Source organism: Rana temporaria, unplaced genomic scaffold (assembly GCF_905171775.1).
Source record: "Rana temporaria unplaced genomic scaffold, aRanTem1.1, whole genome shotgun sequence".
Lineage (NCBI taxonomy): Eukaryota > Metazoa > Chordata > Amphibia > Anura > Ranidae > Rana > Rana temporaria.
In genome coordinates this window covers 1-11,798 of record NW_024404895.1, presented here as the reverse complement: position 1 = coordinate 11,798, position 11,798 = coordinate 1, and the positions used below count along the sequence as shown (strand labels likewise).

Sequence of the window (11,798 nt, the reverse complement as noted above, 5' to 3'; positions counted from 1 at the left end):
CAATAACTCCATCCACTCCGCTACCAAACAAACCCCCTTTTTCGCCAATTTTGGCTTCCATCCCTCATTTCTGCCCAATTCACTTCACTTCCTGAATGTACAGTACCAGCGGTCCAGGAGAAAATTAATTTCTTCTCTACCAATAACCAGCTTTTGCAGGAAACTATGACCAAGACTCAGGAACACAACAAAACAACCTTTGACAGGAAGAGACGAGGTGAATTAATATTGTCTCCTGGTGACCTGGTGTGGTTATCCACAACGAATTTGAGGATGGCATGTCCTTCGAAGAAGCTGGCCCAAATTTTTTAGGGCCATTTCCGGTTAGGAGGAGAATCAACGAAGTAGCCTACGAATTAGAACTCCCAGATTCATTAAGGGTCCATCCTGTATTTCACGTATCGCTGTTAAAACCTTCTATTCCCAACCCTTTTCCAAATCGGAGTACTTCCCCCCCTGATCCTGTCATTGTAGATGGAGAAGAGGAATTCGAAGTGGAGGCTATCCTGGACTACAGAAGAGAAGGAACCAGAATCAGTTTTTGATAAAATGGAAGGGGTACGGACCTGAAGAAAATTCGTGGGAGCCCGAGAGGAACATCCACGCTAAGAGTCTGGTACATCCTTTAAGAGATCTCACCCTGAGAAGTTTGCCAGAATGGGCATCCGGAGGCTGCCCCTTGGGGGGGGCAATGTCATGAAGATCCTGCCAGAAACAGGCGACTTAGATTTTGCGGTTCCCGATCGCGGCTGCGATCACGCATGCGTGTGCATGCACGGGTGCACACGCCTATTGGAGCCAGGCGGGGTATTTAAGCCGGCCCCTCACACACCATCCCTGCTGTCTGCTCTACAGCGTTGAGTACCTGAAACCTGATCTGAGACTTACCTGTGAAAGACCCCGGCTTACCTGTGACTATTCCAGCCATGGCCGCCTGCACCTGATCCTTGGCCTGTTCTGACTACCCTTCTGCCTGCACCTCTGTACCTCGCTGTCCGCCCCGATATCTGACCCGGCTTGTCTGACCTTCTGTGCTGATCCATCAGCTCCAGTCTGCTGAAAGATTCCAGTTTGTCCTAGTTCCAGTCCAGCTGAACGATTCAGTTTGTCCTAGTTCCAGTCCAGCTGAACGATTCCAGTTTGTCCTAGTTCCAGTCCAGTTGCTGAGCTGATCCGGTCCTGCTAGCTGATCCAGTCCATTGGACCTTTCCTGTCTGCTAAGCTGATCCAGTCTATTGGACCTATCCTCTCTGCTGAGCTGATCCAGTTCCGGTATTCCAGTCCTGCAAGAAGCTTCTACTAGACTGACCCACTGCCTCTTCCTGTTGATCCTGCCAGGCACCCGTGCCCCTCCTTACTCCTGTGCCTTCTGTTATCCTATCAGGGGGCCACGAGTGGGAGCTGTAAGGGAGGCCGACCTCTGCAATTCGGGCTCATCACCATCAGGTACGTGACAATCACTGTGAACGCTGTGTTAATCAAATATTATGTGTACTTTTTGGAGAAAAACTTTTAAAGTATATATTTTTGTAATAAATATTTTTTATATATAAAATTACCCTCCGATAGTGACTCCTATCTTTACCAACCCATCATGCCGATAAAGTCCATGACTAGCCCCTAAGTCATTCTTTTCTTTCAAAATCCGTTTAGGACGTGGCATATGTTAAAAATATTGTGCATCCACATGCGCACTACATGTGAGGATGTATTATTCCTTTCGGGCAATAGAGCAGATGGTGTCACCCTGCTGACTATGCAGTATGCCAGGCGTGCAAGAATTATTTTGGCAAGTAAAAAAAAAAAAATTTCCATGGTGCAGTTAGTCATTTGCATAGACTTTAGGTAAGTGCCGGCAATCAGATTTGGATTTATATATTATACAAACCATACATTGATAGGACTCGGTTAGTGAGGTCCATAGGTTGTAAGATGGTTCCCATGAAAGATTTTGGTAACTAATGCATCATAAGAGGTCAGGAGAATGGCCCATCACCTCCATCAGATCGGTGTTGCAGAGAAGAGGTGGTGTTATTTTATACAAATCATCCACAGAATTTGTGTGTGCAGACTGGCAAAAGAAGCTCAGAATCTCAAGCATTGAAGAAAGCACAAACATATTTCTCATCAAAAGTTTTAATAAATGACACAGCCCCCTCATCCCCTGTAACAATTCATCTGTGATGGTAAAAAAAGTCCTTATTACAAATTTCCGCTTCGCTTTGCCATCAGAAAACGTTGTTTCAGTTGGTTACCGATAAGGAAGACTCCATGAATCTTATTCACTGATCTGCTGTAAAGGCTGAAGGTCTGGAGAAACCTTAGGAGTGAAATAATTAAATTGTACATCAGACATGGACAAAATAAACATGTTCACATCAACACACAATGTATCCTACGCAATTAATTTACAGAACCACGGATTCTCCATAAGTAAAACAGCAAAAGACAACAGGAAAAAAAAAAAGGTACTCCAATTCAGACACCAGCCGCTAGCCCAAACTCCCCTCTGCGGTCACCGCTACACGTGTCAAGCCTTAGCTAGATTGACAGATTGTTACATACATGGAGCACCCCACAATAAGTAAATAAGGGGGGGGGGGTCGGATCTGAAGTACTTTGTATATGGGAGGGGTTATATTGGGGATCACTTCCCGTCTAAAGACCTTTGGTCTACCAGTGTCCATTCACCTGGAGATGAAGTATAACACAGTAGATAATGAATATTAGCCCGATTGTGTCCCGTGATGTATGATAAGGAAAATCATTTTCCGGTGGCAACTGGTATAGGGGTGAGCAGTGAATGGATTAAGGTGAATGATGGCAAGAATATAAATGGAGAGGTCAAGCATCTAAAGTGCAAAACTTCACATTCTGTGTGTAGTGGGAAAAATACAAATTCATTGGAAACTGGTTTCCATAAGGGTACTACTTTTACACAAATACCTTATGGTAAACATTGGTCTTTGCCATTAATGCAGCGGTTCTCAACCTGGGGGTCGAATGATGATTTGCCAGGGGTCACCATATCCTGGGCTGTTCCTAAAGCCCGCAACGCTCTCCCAGCCTTTTTGTGGCCGCCCAGCTGGGCTGTTCCTGGAGCCCGCGGCCGCCCACTCAGCCTCTTCGCAGCCGCCTATTCAGTTTATGGCATGGCTGGGGGGCAGAGACTAGAGGTCAGCTGACTGGTGAGAAATGTGAAGTGTGGGGGGGGGGGGCTGAAGGGGATCCTATCTCCTGATTTTGGCATTGGTGTCACTGCTACGAGACAACACAAAGTTGGAGACACAGTGAGTAACTACCTTTAATTATAGTTGCCATTAAAAGTCCCCACTACAGTTCTCAGATCAGCAGATGACCTTGATCAAGAGCACCTAAGTTGGCTGATCAGAACTCCCCCCAACATTGCCACTCATACCAACTCCCCGCCACCACTACCGCTCACTCCATTCCCCCCACCAAGGAGTAGGAGAAGGAATACAAATAAAGATTACATTGAAGGGAGAGGAAAAGAGGGGGAGGAACAAAGAAAAAGGAAGAGAAAGATGGCTAGAGAGGGGGATGGGGAAAAAAAACAAGAAATTAGGATAGAAAGAAATAAAAGGGAAAGAAACGAGAACAAAGAGAGAGAGCGGTAAAACCTAAAATGTGCCACAAGGGGTTTAATACTGTACGAGTGGAAGGGACTCGGGGAGCGCTAAATGTCCATGGGTTAGGGGCGCAAATTACTTCTTTTGCCTTGGGTGCCGACAACCTATGCTACAAAAATAATTTTAATTTTAGGGGTCCCCACAACTTGGGAAATGTTATCAAGGGGTCACAGCACTAGAAAGGTTGAGAACCACTGCATTAATGCTTCTATTTAGTCTACGAAATGCCATGACCGATTTAGTATGGTTTTAGGTTTATTTTATGGTGAAACTTTTCTTTGTGACGTGCTTCTGTTATAGCGTATTTGTATTGTCAAAAATAAAAACGACTTGAGTAAAAAAAAAAAACGACCTTGGATACCATGCGTTTGGTGCAGTTATTGGTCTGTAGAAATGTTTGTGGATTCTTTCCAGGTTTCAAAGGGGTACACACCCCCTCCCCCCCATGTTATGGGGTACTGCCGTACGAGAGCCAGTGTGCCAAAGACAATTTCAGTGAATCTTACAAAATCTGAAACCAGGGCCCTTGTGTTTAGAATACAATGCCAACAAGGGAGATTGCTCCATCAATGCCATTTAGAATGCATGAAAGAATCTTCGGGGGAAAAAAATAAATCTATAAAAAAAGTGTATGGCTAGCTTTACCTTGACCAACACATTGGGAGGAAGGGACAACTGAATCTTTACATAAAATTACCTTTGAAAACACTGAACTGTACAAAAAAGATCTTTTAGGGTTGCCACCTCCAAGTTAGCCAAACTATTCCTTTAATGATCAAATTTTATAATCCTCCCCATATGCATCAATTTGCTAGTCTGGATAAGAAGGCAGTGAGCAAACCGAACAGAGCGAAAGGTTTAAATACCAAGCACTCACTTTAAAGTCGCTGCCTGTGCATTTTTTGATGTCTTCTACAGTAAGACCTTCACCGATCTCAATCAAAGTTAGCCCGTTCTTCTTGTCCACATCAAAGACAGCCTATTACAGAGAAATATACATAAAATGCAGGTTATTATCAGATTGGAAATGTCGGGGAAAAAAAGATCAGCTAGGATTTCAGGTTTCTGTTTTTCCTCAGCAAGCAATATTATGCTGTGGCTAGGACTCAACTCAATAACAAGATAATCATCTATATGAGCCTGGATAAGGCTGAAATAAGACATTAGCATGCAGAGAAGAGCCTGGTTTACTCCAAACACACTGAAGCATTATTCCCACATTACAGCTTGAGCAGGTTTAAGGTGAATATGGTAGATTTAAAAAGCGTAGGCATATCTTTAAACCTATTTGGCTGCCAATAACGCCAGATTTTCTAAAGCCCCTTTTAGAGCAATGCATACAGAACTGAAGCATAACCCGCTTAGTTGATCCAATTCAGAATTTTAATATTTGATGCAGCTTGGATGCTGGCGACATGAAGGTGAACAATCTACAGAATGCAGCAGGAAGAGCGAAATTCCTTAATTTAGCATTTTTTTTATTGTGTTTATTAAATTAATTGCAGCCAATGCAGCTTACAGTGGTGTTGGCATCATAAAATTGCATTAGAAAAAGTAGATTTGTGTACAAAATGGCTGAAAAAAGAAATAAAAATACTATGAAAACAAGCGTAGCGCACTTTTAGTATGCAGATGCATTCATAACCTGAAGTTAAAGATAACAAAAAATAAAATAAAAAAAAACAGTAAACTAATTTTTCTGGGATTTCAGACTTGAAAAAAGGAGTCGGACTGACATTCTACCCACAGGACACATGCTCAGAAACGCGTCGCACACCCAGTGACGTCACCGCCATGAGCGCCCCCATGCCTTGCTCTGATACCAAATCCATCTCTCAGCTTGTTACCTGTATAGAAGACACCTGGGAGCCAGAATCTTTCTGATTGAGGGGGATCAAATACTTATTTCACGCACTAAAATGCAAATCAACTTATAAAACTTTGATATGTGCTATTCTGTCTTTCACTGTTAAATAAACCTACCATTTCAATTATAGACTGATCATTTCTTTGTCAGTGGGCAAACGTACAAAACCAGCAGGTGATGAAAAATACTTTCTCCCCCCTCACTGTATTGTGCAAGTCCAGTATCTGCATGACACAGGCACCAACCAAGCCAGCTCTTAAAGTGCATCTAAACCCAGAAACCAAATATATTGCAGCTGCCTATCAGTCCTTAGATGTGGTTGCTGCATTAGTTTACTTTTTCATGCCCCCCCCCTTTATTTTCACCTAGTGATTCAGTCACCAACAATAAGGGAGGGTTGGGGGGGGGGGCGCGGTGGTGTCAATGTTCACTCACTTTACTGCATCTATGGAGGAGCAGTGTTGTCACTCTAGACAGGTCTCCTGATTAGGTCTACTAACGTCTCCTCCACTCCTCTGTTACATAGGGAGGAGCAATTTTGTAGTTCAAGGAAGGCATTTAAAGAAAACTGGTAATCTTGTTTGAGATTTCAGTTTTGAGCACAGGAAGTTACAAGAACGCTTCTTTTTTTATTAAGGCAAACTTATTTGTAGGGTTGCACAGATACCACTTTAAGACCAAGTACCAATACTTATTTTCCACGTACTCGCAATACCATTTTTTTTTTAGGTCATGTGACAGTTTTCAAAGCACAATACAGACTAATGATATCTTTGCAGCACTGATGGCTGGCACTGATGAGCACTGGCAATGAAATGCAGCACTGATTGCATTGGCAATTGCTGGCAGCCTAGCATGTTTAAATCAATGATGAGGGAATCAAAAAGTTCAAACTTTCTTTAGTATACAAGTGCTGCGACACCCATCTTGGTATACCTTGCACATTGCTTAAATAAGCAGTAGTCAGAAGCGGACATCTTGTTACACCCAGCCCATATAGTTAGTGAACTATATGGGCTGGGTGTAACAAGGTGTCTACTGCTGCCTTGTGACTGCCGATTACCGTGGTCGAGAGCAGGGTGTACCAAGATGGGCATCGTGCTGTTCAATCTCCAACAGAGACCGGAGCCGTCAATTTAGTTAACAAATGTGGCGGATCGGGTCACCGATGCTGCGACTCAAACCCCTGTCCCCAGGCAGCTTACCTTCCGCTGCTGCCAGGACTCGCTTTCCGCTCCTCACCTTCCGCCTACTGACTTCCGGGAGCCGCCTCTTCATGCAAAGGTATCAGGTCAGGCATTGGGAGCATTTGCCCCAGTACTCAGGGAAATACTCGACATCGGTGCAACCCTACTTATTTGTATAGGAAAAGGTTCCTAGTCCTTAAAATAAACAATACACATTTTTGATGCACATTTATGTATATGAATTATTTTATACTTTTATACTAATTTGTCCACATTTTATTTTGAGCGCACCACACTAGTCACAAAAAAAAAAAAAAAAAAAGTGAAAAAAAAATCAGATTAAATGCAGCTTGGAGGATATTTTTTGGTGGCAGCACAGAGTTTTTTTTCGGCTTAAAAAACAAAAAAAAAAAAAAAAACAAAAAAACAAAACAAAAAAAAAAAAAAAAAAAACACAAAAAAAAAAATAGCTACTAGAACTAGTGAGCTGCAATATTTTACATTGTTTTGGGGGTTTAGATATCCTTTAAAGAAACCCAGGAATATCTTGGCTCTGGCGACTTAGTTTGAGTTAAATTACTTTCCAGAGATGCCATATGGTTTGTATTATATTCTGCTTTGTAGAGTGGACAGAAAGCATGGAGCCTGTCAATTCCCTAGCTTGCTCATGAAGAACTAATGTATGGATGGAGTGACTAGTGGTTCCACTAGTGGAAACCAACTCTAAGTATAAGTGACAGGTACATTTATGTAGACTGCAGTGATTCAATTACAGGGCAGGTTCACTTTGTACCAAGACCGATAAGAATCACAATTTACTGCCTGCTCCTTGTCTTCGATTAGCCCTGTCTTACCCCGAGGGCAATTTCCAGATTTATCTGCACAGGCAGCAGATGGAAAGGGCACCCAACCATATCCCTGTGATTGATTATATATCACAGATCTTAGGACATTTTCCTGGGGATGCAATACATTTTTCTGAAGCTCTCCTAAAAGCCTATCTAACCCAAGGACACAAATAAAACCGTAAATTTAATTTCAGGTAACCAGTCTCTAGATGTGGTGGTTACATTTCAGGCTTTTCCTCCCTTTTATTTTTCACTTGGCGATCCTGCCAGTAACACTTCCTGTGCAAAGATGGGCAAAACTGACTTGCTGAAAAAGAGGAGCGTTGTCATCACCCAAAAGGTAACAAACGTTACAATCTGATCATACAATCAACTAGATTTACCAAAACTAACAATACTTGCAATACATCATTATTGATCCATCTAAAAAGGAGGCGATTGTACAATCAGATTGTAAAGTGTGCAGTTAGCCTTCAACAGCACCTTTCCATAACACAGGGGGGGGGTGTTCTTTAGTCCATGACGAGAGCAGAGAATAATGCCAACTGATAACACTCAGAGGCAGAAAGCACAGGTTGTCAGCTCACAAGATTCCTCCCGGGATCAGCAGGTATTTTTTGCACTTACGAAACAGATAAACATTTTTTGAACAGCGTATTTTCCAGACCAAAAGGGAGTAAAATATAAGAAGTTAATTTTAATGCCTCGTTTACAACGGCACTGAGGCCCCATACACTGCAGGCAGCCCATTCAAGTCTAGGAGAACGCAGCAGCTGAATGCGACAGGTAGCAGCCCTGAAAACATACCATGTATGTCTGGGGCAACTGAACACACCTACAGGCCTGTCTCATTAGGAACAGCGGCCGTGTCCGTGCAGCTGCTGCATTCCGGGACTTGAATGGGCTGCCTGCATGCAGCACCTACCAGCTAGAGACACAGATAAATAGCCCACTAATGGCATACGTGTGAACAGGGTCTGGAGGGTTTACACACACACACAATATTTATTATTTATATTTATATATATATATATATATATATATATATATAGCGCAAAACATTTAGTCTGGCCATATTTTGTGTTCAACCAGCAAGTTTAGGTGGGTGGGCAAGACTATCCCCCCCCCCCCAAACACATTCAAGGTGGATGGGGGGGGGGAATCATTCTCCTTGTGTGAATGTGTTCCGACGGTGGGGAGACTGACTCCGAGTGGGAGTGCCTGCTTAAGGGTAAGAAACAGGCGCAGGAATGAGTAAGGGTGATGCTTAACCTTTAATAAGCCTACCTATGTAATGAAATTTAATAGCTATTCTCTAGAAATAAAAAAAATATATATATATATATATATATATATATTCTTTTTATTTTTAAAGCGCAAGTTTTGCACCTGCTGGTACCTGCATAGTGCTCCGCCATTTTTCATTCCTAAGCTGTGTGATGTAAAAAAATCTGATTTTGTAAAAGGGCGAGCATGAGACCTCTTCCAAGTATGCAGAGCTCAGGCGCGAGCAGCCAATGCCAGGTCCAAGCACTGTCACGTGAAGAGGAAGATGCATTTTCCTATACAAAAGTAATGGGAATGGTAAAAAAGGGTTACCTTCTCTGTAATGATACGATCCACACACTGTTTACCAGTAAGAGGCAAGTTACATTGTTCCAAAATTTTGTGCGCTCCTCCCTGTAATAAAGCAGAAGTCATCGTGTTAGTCAAAAAAACAAAAAACATAAGTACAAAAAATCTTTAGCAATTCTGTATGGGTTCTCGATTATTGGAAGTCAAAATGATACCCAGCATACTGGTAGGTATGGATGATGTTGAACTTTATCTCCCGTGAGATCATATAAACCCCTGTTGCCCTAACCCTGCCTGGTATCAAGCAAGTAGCAGCTCTCAGTCATATAAGAAAATTAATGTCAAATCATAAATCTACATTGTATTCACAGCTACATACACCAACGTCACCGAATCCAAAAATTCTAAATTTTGATGGGCAACCAGTGCTGTAACAGAGGACATTTTTTTCCAATGGAGATACGGGTCTCCGGTGACTTAGAAGGCATTTCTCACACATTGGAGATTTGCTTCCTTCCCGTTGGGCATCGCAAAAAAGTCCAAAAATGGTTTTAACCATTACCTCCAAAAAAAAGGGGAGGTTTAATATTTTTAATGCAGGTAATCTCCAGGCCTAATTTGCACCCTGCATCTGTCACAATGGAAGAAACATTGTAGCACAGTATGGCCTATGGTACTGTGTTTTTGATGTTAAGCCAGACCTTGGCTGCTTTACACCTAGAGAATACAGTGCAGGACAAACATTTCCTAGAAGAGCCATTCCCGATCCCCAAACATAAATATGCAACATATTTTTGTATATGAAGCCTAAAGCCTGCCATACTAAAAACACACATTGACATTATCTCTTCTTTTTCTGTATATGGATGACACACACACTCCAAAAAGTACCTTTTTTCTAAATCAATATCCAGCTGTCACATGACCCAGCTCTTTCCCAGCCTGTCTGCAGGGAAACCCAAGTAGGAGGAGCTTCTAGTCCTCTACTGCTGGTCACATGTTCAAAATAAAAAAACAAACAGCCTTTGGAATGCAGAGTAAAAATAAATATCATTTAACGGTTTTAAAATTAGAATACAAATATATATTTTGAAATATAAATCTTTATTTTAAAGAAATACCATGGTGTGGGTGGATTTCTGTCAGTCACAGGCTGTGTCATACCCGTCCAGCCTGTGTCTTAGAGTAGGAGGGAGGTGAAGCCACCATTAAATATACCATCCCCGTTGTGGTTTGCGGTTATGGAGGAGGGAGGGAAGGAATGGGCTGTCATTTACTACTATGTATACGCCCATACGTGCGGCTCTAAAGTCACATGGGCTGCTCAGATGCGATAGGGAAGAAATGCTCAGCATAGTTTACTGAAAACCAAGCATGATCAGAGTTGCCACCAAAGCTGCAAAATCCCTATCTGAATTGGGGACATGAACAGAAAGGTGGCGATAGAAAGCAGCAGGATCAACCAGGATTTTTGCAAAATACAGAAAATGTAGCTCATGGTGATTTAGTGAGTATGAACATAATGCAATACACCATTTATTGAAAGTTTAATGGTGTGAGTTTAGTGACACCTTAATTAAAAAGTTTGTAAGCTCTTTTGAGCAGGACTCACTAACCCTCATCTTGAATTGTAACTGTACGGTCTCCCTTTATTTTGTAAAATGATGTGCAAACTGTTGACGCTATAAAAATTCTGTATTATAATCAGGGCTCAAAATTTCAAGACCTGAGCTACTAGCCAGACCTCAAGAGTTACTCGCCACCAGTTGCCCCACCTAATTCATACACTGCCCTGCGCCTAATTGCACCCGTAAACACGCCCTTGTAGATTATCTCATGGAATGACAATGTTTTATGCAGAATCAAGTTACAAAATTAAATATTACCAACAACTTTAACAAAATGGGACAGGGCACTGAGGGCAGACCAGAGGCACAGGGCACTGGGGGCAGACCGGAGGGACAGGGCACTGGGGGCAGACCAGAGGGACAGGGCACTGGGGGCAGACCGGAGGGACAGGGCACTAGAACTGGGTCTCTTCCCCATTCTCTTGCTGTCTCCTCTGCAACTCCCATCCATCCTCTCTATCTCTCCCATTCATCTCATCATCAGGAGCCTGTGTGTGCGGCTCCACGCTTGAATGTCCCCACTTCCCCCTTTTATTCAGGCTGGCAGAGAGGAGAGGAGCTGCAGCACAGCTGGAGGGAGTACAATCCAGTGCCGAGATCCACACAACTGCACAGCCATTGACACCATAGCACAGCGCACACTGACAGCACACAGCACACATTGAGACCAGTCTGTTCACAGTGCTCAGGCTAAACTTACATAGAGCACAAGGAGAAGAAAACTGCACAAACTAGAAGGCTGCCGCTCTCATGTCAGGGCAACTTTCAGTGAGCGCTGCACCGGAGTGGTAATTTTTGCAATCCTCCGCCTCACTCATTACTTTCTGCTCTCCAGCTACATTGGTCGGGGGGAGGGGGGCAGGCTCAGAGAGGTCATACTGTTAGGTCCCATGGCTTAATGAGAATTGTAAGGAGAGCACCTGTGTACTGCTCTGACTGTGCGCGGCTCAACAGACTACTTTTCCCGAGCATGCACCTTTCCTCTTCGGCCGCCAATCTCATCGGGACTCTTAAGTGTAGGCACAGATTGGAGGGAGATTGGT

The 11,798-nt window shown here is 43.0% G+C and overlaps 1 protein-coding gene across 1 annotated transcript; it reads right to left on the bottom strand.

Annotated features, from left to right (window-relative positions):
* Positions 1-2,120: 2,120 nt before the first annotated feature.
* LOC120924237 (succinyl-CoA:3-ketoacid coenzyme A transferase 1, mitochondrial-like) lies at positions 2,121-9,268 on the bottom strand. Its single transcript, XM_040335108.1, has 3 exons — positions 9,152-9,268; positions 4,528-4,629; positions 2,121-2,320 (listed from the first exon to the last, which is right to left on the bottom strand). Exons 1-3 carry the CDS (start codon positions 9,251-9,253, stop codon positions 2,279-2,281), a joined length of 246 nt encoding a protein of 81 aa, XP_040191042.1. The 5' UTR covers positions 9,254-9,268; the 3' UTR covers positions 2,121-2,278.
* Between the last annotated feature and the right edge of the window lie 2,530 nt (positions 9,269-11,798).

Coding starts and splice junctions, on each gene's coding strand:
- LOC120924237 (XM_040335108.1), bottom strand. CDS start 9,253: ATGACTTCTGCTTTATTACAGGGAGGAGCGCACAAAATTTTGGAACAA. Junction 4,630..9,151: donor ATCGTATCATTACAGAGAAG/GTAACCCTTTTT, acceptor TCTCTGTAATAG/GCTGTCTTTGATGTGGACAA. Junction 2,321..4,527: donor GCACAGGCAGCGACTTTAAA/GTGAGTGCTTGG, acceptor TTCACTCCTAAG/GTTTCTCCAGACCTTCAGCC.